The sequence below is a fragment of the Paroedura picta genome, chromosome 1, assembly GCF_049243985.1.
Source record: "Paroedura picta isolate Pp20150507F chromosome 1, Ppicta_v3.0, whole genome shotgun sequence".
NCBI lineage: Eukaryota > Metazoa > Chordata > Lepidosauria > Squamata > Gekkonidae > Paroedura > Paroedura picta.
The window spans coordinates 49,186,978-49,199,843 of record NC_135369.1 but is presented as its reverse complement, the minus strand read 5'-3'; the positions used below and the strand labels follow the sequence as shown (position 1 = coordinate 49,199,843).

At 44.2% G+C, this 12,866-nt stretch overlaps 1 protein-coding gene and 1 long non-coding RNA gene across 4 annotated transcripts in view; one reads left to right on the top strand and one right to left on the bottom strand.

Annotated features, from left to right (window-relative positions):
* LOC143837651 (uncharacterized) overlaps positions 1-12,866 on the top strand; it is a 38,964-nt gene that overhangs the window by 3,979 nt on the left and 22,119 nt on the right. The gene's annotated exons all lie outside the window — the stretch shown is intronic.
* Positions 5,377-12,866, bottom strand: part of THADA (THADA armadillo repeat containing) — a 175,073-nt gene continuing 167,583 nt past the window's right edge. For 2 of the 3 annotated variants that reach the window (XM_077337668.1, XM_077337678.1), the window contains exons 37-38: positions 10,128-10,291; positions 5,377-6,089 (exon numbers count right to left, since the gene is read on the bottom strand). In XM_077337668.1, the coding sequence (XP_077193783.1) occupies positions 5,751-6,089; positions 10,128-10,291 (503 nt within the window). In that variant the 3' untranslated portion in view covers positions 5,377-5,750. The remainder of the gene's footprint in view (positions 6,090-10,127; positions 10,292-12,866) is intronic. The other variant, XM_077337687.1, reaches the window with a different exon arrangement.

The window sequence follows — 12,866 nt, the reverse complement described above, 5'->3', positions numbered from 1 at the left end:
AAAGGCGGCGGCGCCGGCGGAGGAGGAGCCGGGGAGGGAGGGTCGTCCCCCGCGCAGCCACCCCGCGGCCGCCTAGTTCTCAGACTTGGCAACTGCTCAAGGTCTTGTGATGCGATTGGCCAAGGCAGCGACCCGTCCTTTGACACACGCAGGCCCCGAGCGAGCGGCCTCCCCTCCCCCGGCCTGCGCGGCACAGCTGCGCCTCCAAAGGGAGGGCCGGGCTGAGGCGACGCTGCCTCCAGCGGCTCCGCCCCTCCCGGACTCGGACGCCCGCCAAGCAAGCAAGCAAGCAAGGAGGGCGGGCGAAGGGAGCCGGCGGGAGTGACGCCTTCCCGCAGTGGCTTCAATAATGGGGCGTCTGCGCCCGGCGAGGGGCGCGCCCGGAGCTCGCTCGCTCGCTCTTTCGGAAGGCAGGGCGCTTGGGCTCCGCTCGGGCAGGGCTGCGGCCTTCCGGCGCGGTCTCGTGTTTAAGGCAGGCTCAAGTCACGGCGACGTCCTGCTAAGAGAAACCTGCAGCCGGCGAGTCGGCCCACCTTTCTGCTCCGCTCGCCAGCGGAGGGCGGCTTCCCTCCCCCTCCCCCTCCCCCCCTGTTTTGTAGCTGCGAGCACAGACGGGGTGGGGGACTGGCCAGCCGGCGCACCTTCTTGCGCGCCAAGGCAAAGTAGCCCGTCCCAATGGTCTAGTTGCCGGCGGTGCGCCCGGGTTTGAGGGCGAGCCACCGGCTCAGTGCTGGGGCTACTCAGCGTGAGGGTTTTAAAAAATGACTACACGGCCTCTGGTCGCTTTTCAAGGCTGGGCTCCCCTAATCCAGGGGCGCAACTCGGCCCACGTTAGCAGGCGCCCTGCGCCCACTCGAAGGCACTGTTAGAGACGCGGTGCCCCCCCCCCCCCCGAATGGCCGCCCCCGCGAGCCGGGTCTTTTGTCTGGCTGTTGCTCCCGCTGACGAGCGGGAAACGCTGCGCTTGCTGCGGGGGGTTGGCCGGGGCAGAGCCTCCGCCCTCTCCGAAGCGTCTCCTTTGCTCGGGACAAAGCGGCAGCGCCAAAATATCCTCCCAGCCCTCGGCAAGAGCGAGCCAAAGGTCGCGCTGGGGAGCGGACAAAGGCTCGGAGAGTCCTGGGAGACTTAAAAGGGCGGGGGCAAGCCGTCCCCCTTGTTCCTTGGGGAGGCGAAGCATACCGCCAGCCGGCTTTGCATTCCCAAAGCGGTCACTGGCACAGAGCAATTAAAACTCCGGCTCACCCTGTCAGTTAATCCACTTGGCAGCGCTTTTGGAGAGACTGCTTGCGAACCGAGAGGCGGAGGGGGACGAAGTTGAGGCGCAGAAATAGTTCTCCTGTGGTGCGATGCCCTCTAGTGTTCCGCCCGTGTAACCGCACCTAAGTGCGGACTTGGAAGATCTCAAAGCCTGAAAAGCAAAATAGAATCCCACACATAGACAAACACACACATCACCACGTTCTTTACTGAATCCCTCGTAGGAAACGCTGGAAATATTTGCAGTGTAACACACGACATTCAAATATAGTGCTGCTTAAACATGGAAAATATTTCCAGGTGGTATAATAAAACAAAATCAGAGTCCAGTGGTACCTTTTAAAATCAACAAAGATTTATTCAAGGTGTGAGCTTTGGAGTGCATGAGGGAGAGTGCTTGTGCTCGAAAGCTCACGCCTTGTCAGACCAACATGGCTACCCACTTGAATCTATTTGGAGGTGGGTAACTGTTGGTCTGAAGCAAAACAAAGTTTGAAGCTAGAGGCACCTTTAAGACCAACAAAGTTTAATTTTAAAGTTGTTTCCTGTGCAAACAAACTTCAGATACACTGGAACATAATTTATTTTCATGAAACAGAATTAAACACAAAATTAAGCCTCCTTGTCCAAGCACACTTCTCCAGATGCAGTGAAAACTGTTTCACCGTATCTGAAGGAATGTGCTTACTTGTGGAAGGTTATATATCTTGAATAAAACTTTGTTTGCCTTAAAGGTGCTACTGGGCACAAGTCCAGTGGCACCTTTTGTTGGTCTTAAAAGGTGCCACTAGATTCTAAATTTGTCCTGTTCTACTGAATATTTGTTCACCTCTTTTTAATGATTTTAGGCCCATCCTGAAACATACTACATGTGTGGAGCTTGTAACTTGCTAGTGCCCTTTCTCTTAATTTGGGCTCTGGGGCTGGGGGGAGGGGAAGATAATTCTCCACAAGCCAAAACAAAGCTGTGGATTTCAACTACTGACTGCACCTGGGGGGGGGGGGGGAATAACGTGCTAAGGCAAAGGCCAGTCTATAACCAATAGACAGACAACCCACAGTTAAGATAACTGACTCTGATTAAGCAGATTTACAGGCACCTTTGCTGTAATCGACTTTTGTTCTGCAGCTGCTGCTTAAAGTTTAAAGGTTTCTGATTGAGAAGTTATACAGTAACTGGTAGTGTGAGGAAATGCATACAAGATTGTGTACAATTAGTTGCTGTCTATAAATGAAGAAATATTGCACTGTTTAAAAATATACTTTAAAATTGTGATAAGACAGGCTATTTCTTAAAGGTTTTTTTTTGGCTTTGTTTACTAATTAACCAGCTTTCTTGAAATTTCTAATGCCTCAAACTACAGTGCTCTTTCACATCTGTAATGGCAACTACAATCAAAGTTTGACAGTGCCAAGAAAGCCTAAGAATATATAACTGGGTAGGAAACTTAAAAGTTGGATAACATTGAAGGATTAATGGGGCACTTGACATAAAATGCACCTGAATTAAATAATTTAAAAGTGAATATATTTAGAATATTCTTTAAGGAAAGTGGTAACACAAAATCTGAAAACTTTCCATCATACTAGAAGAAGTGGAAATAATTGGGATATCTAAGGACCCATGAATTGGGACCAGGTTATATATCTTTTGTAGCTGTGTAAACTAGAACCTGTAGGAAATACTTCATCATAATTAGCTGGAAAAGATTGTTTCTGATTAACATTTGCATCCCTTTCAATGAGGGGTACATATAAGGCCCCAGAAACACATAGGGAGACAAAATATCCGTTGCCTTGATATTTTGTTCAGAGTCCTTCATGTCTTTGTTATATATGATTTTGTAAAATCTTTGAGGGTAAATAAAACACATCAGTACAAACAAGAGATGCTCCCCATCTGCCTCCAGTGAAACACTAAGAACCAAACTAGACATCATGGTGGTCACAGGTTTTATAGGCTGCCATTGGATCCGTGGTGTGGTTTCCCCCTTGCACCTTTTCAAGTTCTGAAACAACTCTGGTGGGGATGTTTGAGCCCTTGGAAAACGGCCGAGGGAGGGGAGGGATAAGATCACAGGGTGCTCGGGCCCATTCAGGATCAGGACCTTGAAGCATCGTTTTTTTAAATGGTCAAATGCTTAGCTGATTGTCTCCCTGATGTCATTGTGCTATGAATCCTGGACTGGCTAGATCAGAGCCACCAAGAAAACTGTTCAAAGAGGCTTCAAAACATGGAAAGCAGCTGGAAACGGAGTTTCAGCTGACACTTCAGCCCTTTCCAATTACCAAGCATGTTAGTTATTGAAACTAATTTTAATGGTTTAATTTTCAGCTTCATTTTTTCTGCAAAGCCTGCTTCTTAAAAGAAAATTTAGTGCACCTCACATTTATGTGTAGTTTTTGAGATTAAATAGAAGGGTTTTTTTTAAGCATGAATGTTATTGATACAGCAGAAATCTTGAATCCACGGAATGGGTCAATGGTTCTAAACATGTATAATGGTGCCACCTAGTGGGTCATTTAAGGCATGTACATTACAATGCAATATTCACATACTGGGATGTTGTCAACTAAGAATGCAACAAAAGCATTCATTGTTCAAAAATCATGTGAGAAACAGGATATAATTGTAACTTAACACTTCACAAAACCTGGAACTGTTTTCTGTATTCTCAGTAGCATATGATGTTTGTGGTGTGTATGTGTGTAAATCTCAAATGAATTCCAAAATTATTTGCATTCCCTCTGCTGTCCAGAAATTATCTGGAGTACCACAATATATGCTTCTTACTACCAGAAATGAAAAATATTTGTACTGGGGCAGTGGGTAACAGATGCAATATAGAAATAATAAACAAGCAAGGTACACGACCATACGGAGTTTCTTTGAACAGTGGCACGCCACCCTGCTTCTGAGGGAGAGTTCTAACAGACCACTCCTACGGAGGTGTGTTTCGTACAGCAGCCTTGTTTTGCCAGGCAAATGTTTGTGATAATATAGAACTGAATTTTTTCAATGATGCTAGGTAAAGATCAGAATTACTTATGTTAGTGAAGCAAAGAATTGTTGTTGTTGTTAGGTGCGAAGTCGTGTCCGACCCATTGCGACCCCATGGACAATGATCCTCCAGGCCTTCCTGTCCTCTACCATTCTCCGGAGTCCATTTAAGTTTGCACCTACTGCTTCAGTACTCCATCCAGCCACCTCATTCTCTGTTGTCCCCTTCTTCTTTTGCCCTCGATCGCTCCCAGCATTAGGCTCTTCTCCAGGGAGTCCTTCCTTCTCATGAGGTGGCCAAAGTATTTGAGTTTCATCTTCAGGATCTGGCCTTCTAAGGAGCAGGCAGGGCTGATCTCCTCTAGGACTGACCAGTTGGTTCGCCTTGCAGTCCAAGGGACTCGCAAGAGTCTTCTCTAGCACCAGAGTTCAAAACCTTCAATTCTTTGACGCTCGGCCTTCCTTATGGTCCAACTTTCACAGCCATACATTGCAACTGGGAATACCATAGCCTTGACTAAACACACTTTTGTTGGCAGGGTGATGTCTCTGGTTTTTAGGATGCTGTCTAGATTTGCCATAGCTTTCCTCCTCAGGAGCAAGCGTCTTTTAATTTCTTTGCTGCAGTCCCCATCTGCAGTGATCTTGGAGCCCAGGAAAATAAAATCTGTCACTACCTCCATTTCTTCCCCATCTATTTGCCAGGAATTGAGAGGGCCGGATGCCATGATCTTTGTTTTCTTGATGTTGAGTTTCAAGCCAACTTTTGCACTCTCCTTCTTCACCCGCATCAACAGGCTCTTTAGTTCCTCTTCACTTTCTGTAATTAGAGTGGTATCATCTGCATATCTGAGGTTGTTGATATTTCTCCCTGCAATCTTGATCCCAATTTGTGACTCCTCTAATCCCGCCTTTCTCATGATGTGCTCCACATACAAGTTAAATAGGCAAGGTGACAGTATACAGCAAAGAATACCTATACTTTATTTTAGAGAGCTGTGGGAGTAGCATTTTATTTTGGACAATGTGATTTTCAGTCAAAGCTATCAAGAGTAAAGGGGGGAAGGAAATTTCACAATTGACAAATATCTGTATTCATCCAGGCTCAGTCAGGTAAGCATATTAGAAACTACTTTCATTTAATACCTTTCAAAAGTAACACGTAATTCAGGTCATTTGCTTGATCGCAGCATGACAAAAAGGAATCTGACCAGGAAGAACAACCTGTGGAGTGAAATCAGATGATCAGAACAGCAGGTGGCCAGCACCTGTCTCAAGGAAGGAAACTAGTTTTATTTTCTGCAGTAAAACTTCGCATGGCCCTGTTTGAAAAATGAATGAAGATATTCACAGAAGAAACATTCTTCCTAAGGAACAAAAAATGTAGCTAACATTTATTGTCACAGTTCTTCAGATGTTTATAAAATCAAAATAAACACACCACTCTCTTGCATACAAGATAATTAAATGGGAGACACCACTGGTCATATTGTCAGTAGTCCTCTTTTGTGAGTCCTTCTTGTTTCCCAGCATCAAGCAAGGTGAGTATCTTAAGGCAAATTGATATTCTCTCCCTTTGAATGACTAACTTGGTGAATTCTATAGACCGTGAAAATTCTGGAACTGGAGCCATTTCTTCAAGAAGCTGCATCACCAGCCGGGATTGATCAGATGCCAATCTTGTCAACTGTTGGAGTTTTTCTTGATCACACAGACTGACATGACTCACTGGTATGAGACGAAGGACATGTTCGCCGAGCTGTCTTGCATGTGTTAATTTCTCAGCCCAAAAATTTGCTTGTCCCTTGTCAAACAAGTAGTCATTTTCCACCTTAATAAAAGCAGAAAACATTATTGTGTCAACATTCTTTTGGCAAGGAATACTTCAAAACTGTTGTGCCAGTGCACAGAGGATAAGTGAATTAGGCTCTGAATATATAGATATCCCCTCTGTGTGGGAAGAACACTGAACAAGACAGATATGCCACTTCATGAAGAATATATAGCAACACAACAGATACATGGCAATAGTCATAGGACCAATGAAGATTACACTAGTTTGTCAAGTCTTCAAAAATAATTAGTAAAAAGGTTTAGAAAATGAAAAAGAGGTGTTTTTTGTACTGTGCTTCTTATTACCCGAAGGAATCTTGAAGTGGTTTACAATCCTCTTCCTTTCTCCACAACAGACCCCCTGTGAAGTAGGTGAGGATGAGAGATTTATTTCTGAGAACAGTGGCTGGCCCAAGGTCACCCAATCGGCTGCATGTGAAGGAATGGGGAATCAAACCCAGTCCTCCAAATTAGAGACTGCTGCTCTTGACCACCAAACCAAGCTTAGAGGCATATGGGTTTCTGGATCTGGGAGGTTTCATGGAATCTACATGAAAACTATATAGCAAATGATGGGAGAACCATTACCTTTGTATGCTACTTGAGAGGCGTTTTGTTGGCTACTTATGAAAATAATTCTGGGCTAGATAGACCTGCAGGGCTATTAGGTTTCCAGTGTGTGTACATGAACAAAACAGACTTCACGTAAACATACACTGAAGCAATATGCAGATACATGCAGTGAAAGTTCTTTCCAGGCTTAACTTTTCCATCAAAGATATTCAATGTAATAAAAAATACAATGAATGGATGCCATTGGCAACACATTAGTGACACATTTTGGAATTAATGTTTTTCAGGTGCTTATCCTTAGGAATTAACTGATTAGTAAATGTGACAAATAGTAGAATTAAACCACCAAAATATATATAACCCCAATAAAACATTAATTATGAACTCAACTTGCTGTTTTTGATTTGACATGTACAGCCAAAGCTAAAATTCTTATTTATATTTGTCCTCACACATAGTGGAAGAGATGTGATCGCCAATCTGAGATGGAACTAACCAATAATGCAAAGGCTGCCATGAGGCATGACCGTGAAAGAAATGTCCCAATGACATCCATAAATAGTTGAAATAGATTGGTGGGCAACCACATCTAAAGCATAGCATGCAGAGTCCACTGGGTATGCTAAAATTAGTTTTCTGAGTTGTTGTCTCCTCCCCTTAAATTTAAAGGAAGTACATGCTATATTATCTTTACATCTGTACAAGTATTATTCCAATAAAATAAAATAGTTCCTACAATTGTGTAATGTTTGGACATAATATTTGAACCACACCCCTCCCATCATCAAATATTTTGTCCAAGTAGTTGTTACCACTGGAACATAAAATTGGCATGGTTTATTGCTTTTTGTTTGTTTTAGTAATTATAAGTAGAAATAAAATTGCTAAATTGGATCGCATTCTGTTCACTGGTGATGTATGGTTAAGACAGCACAGGTAAAACAAAGGTACAGAGACGTAGTCTAGCAAATCAAAGAACACCAATTGAATCAGTGATTCTTGTATAAATTGAAATGTATAAGCTTACTGGTTCTTTAAAAAAACAAACATTCCAAAACTATATTCTCGGGTTAATGTGACGACCATATGTACTTTGTGACAATATGGGGAAACAATGCTAGAAGAAAATAGAGGGCTTTTGTTACCCATGTAAATGCAGAAGGCCTTATAAAGGTTCTTCAAAAATGCTGGTCCCTTTTCCACATATTTAAATCAGTTTCTGTCCCAGGATATGGTGCAGACACTTTTTTTTTTAAAGAAAAGAGCAGAAATCAAATGTGCTCCTAAATGCTAAGATAGGCCTGCCTGAGATGTGCAGACTCAGCTTGCCTTGATATTCTTGTCTTTCAGATTCGTATGTAATCAGCATAATAATTTAGTACCCCATGAAACGTTTGGAATGGATTTTTAGAAGATGAGAATTACAACAGTCAGCGAAACAGTAGTAGAACATCAAACAGAGATGCTAACCCCTAAGCTTATGAAAAGTCTCACTGTACATTTCAGGGTTCGTTTAACTATATCAGATGATACTTGTTATTGCAAAACTACCACAACTTTTACTTCATAGTACCAGTGGTATTTGTGGGCTTTGGAAAACAAAGCTAACTCAAAAGGCAATATAAATTTTAACTTTCAGATTCCAAACCAGCAGGGTTTTAAATAAGCTCTACTGAAACCAATGGACTGCTTTTTGTGATTGGATTGCATTTGCACTAGTGCAGATATGGTACCTTCCTTATGCTACCATTGCATTCTATTCCTGCAGTCAGCATTATATACAACCATACCTGCACACAGCAGGTTCAGTTCCTGCAGTTACAATCTAGAGTCCCTGGGATAAGGAATCCTGCACAATTGGTTTCAGTACTATTTTGCACATCTAAGAATAGCTTAAATTAGTCTTTTTCAACCCTTTGACTGCAAAAGAGCCCCTGAAATAAATTTTCAAGTTTCGAGGACCCCCAGAAGTGATGTCATCTGGCCACGCCTGTCACACCACTTGGAAGTGACGTGTTGCCAGAATTGACATCACCAACTACACCTTTGGCTCTTCTAGCACTCCCCTCCTCACCTTTACTACTACTATGGAGGCTTATGTTTGCTTGAAAGATTGGCAGGAGCTGAGAAGGCAGTCCAGACCCCCCTTACCATGACACAAACAACTCTCTCCCCTTTAATTTTTACACCCATAGCCTACCCACCAACCCCTCTGGTTCCATAGTGTGTGGTGAAGTCCATTCAGGTGAGAGGGGAAAGGCCGCAGACCCCCTCCAGAGCTTCCAGGGACTCCCACCTGAAACTTACAGAGCTGCTGTTGGCATGCGTCATCTGTGGCAGAGCTACAAACAGCACCTCCACAAGTTTCACATGGGGGGGGGGGGAGAGCAGGTGTGACAGCAGTATGCGGCATCTGCAGGCAGCTGAGCCGCAAGCAGAGGCTGTGTGTGTGTGTGTGTGTGGGGGGGGGGCGCCAGCTCAATTATCCCTGGCAACTCTAACTGGGAGCCTACATCAGGTGGGCTGGGAGGAGGCTGGCTGCCCCAGCAGACTTTACCTGCCCACTCCTCCCGATGATTGCCATGGAATTCCCACCCACCCTTCCCACAATCTGGTTGTTATGAGTTAAGTTGGTGTTCATGACAGTCACAACTTTGGACAGTTTGGGGATGGGACAGATCCATTTGGTGTAGTGCCTCCATGCCTGCACCCCATGGGGTTCTGGAACTCCCTTAAGGGATCTTGGGGTAGAGCCAATTTCAATGGCATGATCAGCTTGATGGGCTATCAGCAGGGCTCTCAATGCCAAGTAGCAAAGTAGCTCTCAACAGCTCCCTGGGGTTTGCCACTCCTGGGTAGCAACTTCTGGGCTGGAGGTGGTGGGTTCATCAGGTGGCAGGTGGGTTGCCTGATTTAGGACCCATCTCTATGCTGCACCAATGCTCCTACAGTGTAATCAATAAAAGCTGTGCTTGCTCTCCAAAATCAAGGTTGCCTGTGTCACTTCCTTGCGTGTGAACCCCATGCACCTGGGGCCCACAATAAGGAGAAAACCATTATCTACCTAACAATATTGTTATAACGATTAGAGCAGGGGTAGTCAAACTGCGGCCCTCCAGATGTCCATGGACTACAATTCCCAGGAGCCCCCTGCCAGCATTCGCTGGCAATTCCCAGCATTCGCTGGCAGGGGGCTCCTGGGAATTGTAGTCCATGGACATCTGGAGGGCCGCAGTTTGACTACCCCTGGATTAGAGCAATATAATGGCTTGCATCCTGCAATGCTAGTCAGCAAAGAATGAAAGCCTGAGGATCCTTCCTCTAGCTTGTTGCTCTTCTGCCAAAGGAAAATGGATTGTATGTATTAGCTTCATTTGCTGAAAAGAAGTGGCTCTCTATAATTATTGGTTATAACGGGAATTAAGCATTTTAAGTGCAGACAGACTCTGGCTGGTAAATTTACCAAGGTTGAAGTCTCTAAATTTCTGAAATCTTCTTTTCCTAACAGCCACTCTAGCAAGACTGGGATTCCAGCGCTGGTCTGCTTCCACTGCTGTAACAGTTCACATAGTATTGAGAATGTTAAATCCAAGGCCATCGATGCATTTATGACACGGAAGTCATGCTCTACAGAGACATAAGACAGATGCATTGTGAGACAAATGCTGCATTGACAAGCAGACAAATTACATATTCATGTTTGAATTTGATCACTTCCTTTGATGAATGAAAATGTTTTTTTTTTAATAACTTACAGGCAAGGAATCAATTGGTCATCATTTTTAACATTTTACTTAAACTGATATTCATTTTCTGTGGATGCTAGGATGAACTCAGGGTCTGGCGACATGGGGGGGGGGGAGAGTGCCACTTCACAGCCATTAGAGCATATTTAGCCATCTAGAAGGCCTCACTCTGGGAGCAGAGAAGAGGCATTTGCAGTAAGCAAAAACATAAAGGTTTGATTATGGCAGGGATGGCCAAATTGTGACTCTCCGGATGTCCATGAACTATAATTACCATGAACCCTTCATGGCAATTGTAGTCTATCGACATCTGGAGAGTCACAGTTTGGTCACCCATGGTTTATGGCATATCTTACAATTCCTACTCCCTGGTATCAGATATAGCAGTCAATCCTCAAAAACAGGGAGGAGAGACCTGGGAACCTACAGGGAAGTGAGTTTGATCACAATTGCAGGGGAAATAACAGATTTTAAAGGGGGCTATCTGCTAACATCTGAAGGACAATTTGTTGATTGTCAGTACATTTTTTACAGGGTTCCCCATGATGTTCTGATGTGTAAATTAGAAGACTGTAGACTGCATTTTTGGATGGTTAGGTGGAGAGCGAACTGGCTAGAAAACCGAAGAAAGAAGAAAGAAGAAGAAGAATTCTTATATGTGGAGGCTCAAAGCGGTTTACAGTCGCCTTCCCTTTCCTCTCCCCACAACAGACACCCTGTGAAGTGGGTGAGGCTGAGAGAGCCCTGATATCACTGCTCAGTCAGAACAGTTTTATCAGTGCCATGGCGAGCCCAAGGTCACCCAGCTGGCTGCATGTGGGTGAGTGCAGAATCGAACTCAGCATGCCAGATTAGAAGTCCGCACTCCTAACCACTACACCAAACTGGCCAATGGTATTTCATCAGATTGGAGGGAGGGAGCAGTGGGGTGCTACAGTGCTCAGCCTCGATCTAGTACTTTTCAACATTTTTATCAATTATCTGGATGAGGGGGGTGAAAGGACTCCTCATTAAATCTGCAGATGACACAAAATGGGAGGAGTAGCGAACAGGCCAGAAGATAGAATTCAACGAGATTGGAACATGCTGAAAAAGTGGGCAAATGAGAACAAGATGCAATTCAATATGAAGTGCCAAGTTCTACAACTGGGTCACACAAATGAAAACGTGCATACTGGATGGGAGATACACTTCTGGAAAGCACTGTGTATGAACAAGATCTTGGGGTATTTGTGGACTATAAGCTAAATATGAGCAAACAGTGTAATGTGGTGGTAAAGAAGCTAAATGCAGTCTTGGGCTGTATCAACAGAGGTATCACATTAAAATCATAAGATGTCATAGTTCCTCTGTATCCCGCATTGGCCAGACCACACCTGGAGTACTGTGTGCAGTTCTGTAGGACATGGACAAAACTGAGAGGGTTCAGAGGTGAGCGACAAGGATCTTGGGTTTGGGGACCAAGTCCTATCAGGAAAGGCTGAGGAACTTGGGAATGTTCAGCCTGGAGAAGGTGACAGGATTGCTGTCTTTAAGTATCTAAGTATCTGAATGGCTGTCATTTAGAGGACGGCAGGGAAAGGTCTCTTTTGGCAGCAGAGGATAGGGCCCACAGTAATGCGTTTAAGCAACGCGTAAAACGGTATCAGATAAGTATCAGGAAAAAAAATTCATAGAGTAGTTCAGCAGTGGAATCAGCTGCTTAAGAACATGGTGAGCTCCCCCTCACTGGCAGTCTTCAAGCAGCGGCTGGACAGATACATATCAAGGATTCTTTAGGCTGACCCTACATGGAGCAGGGGGTTGGACTAAGATGGCCGGTATGGCCCCTTCCAACTCTATGATGCTATTATGTCATTCTGTGTAAAACACCCAAACCACAAATAATGTTACTCAAAATAAATAAGGGGAAAGGGATAGAAATATGTCAAGTTTCTCTGTACCTAATACATTTAATAGCAGTTAGAGAAGAACTGAGCAGAAAACTGTAGTACAAGATCATGTGCCAAGGAGAAGGAAAATGCTAATCTCAAGGTGTGTGTGAGCATTTCTTGTTCCTGAAAGTTCTAGAATAAAATTTCCAAAATAATGAATTCACAGAGCCATAAATGCAAACCCAAGTCCATGCGTTTCATGTCTGTTGTTCATTATATATAATGAACAACAGACATGAAATGCATGGACTTGGGTTGATGCCAAACTAGGGTTTGGATTTTAAAAAAAATCTGCACTGATTCTGCACGCTGTCCTAGAACACACCAAGCATTCTTCTGTGTCTGTGTACTGTAGAAGGTCACCAGGCACCAGGCATCAGTGATGAGCAATGCATCTTTCAAGAAGTCTTTTTCTAGCAACATTGACATCCAGTTGTGGGACTGCCCATTAAGTTTCCCAGTAGGGTTGCCATATGTCTGCTTTAGGGTGGGAGACTTCTTACACCCCAGTACTAATTGCCT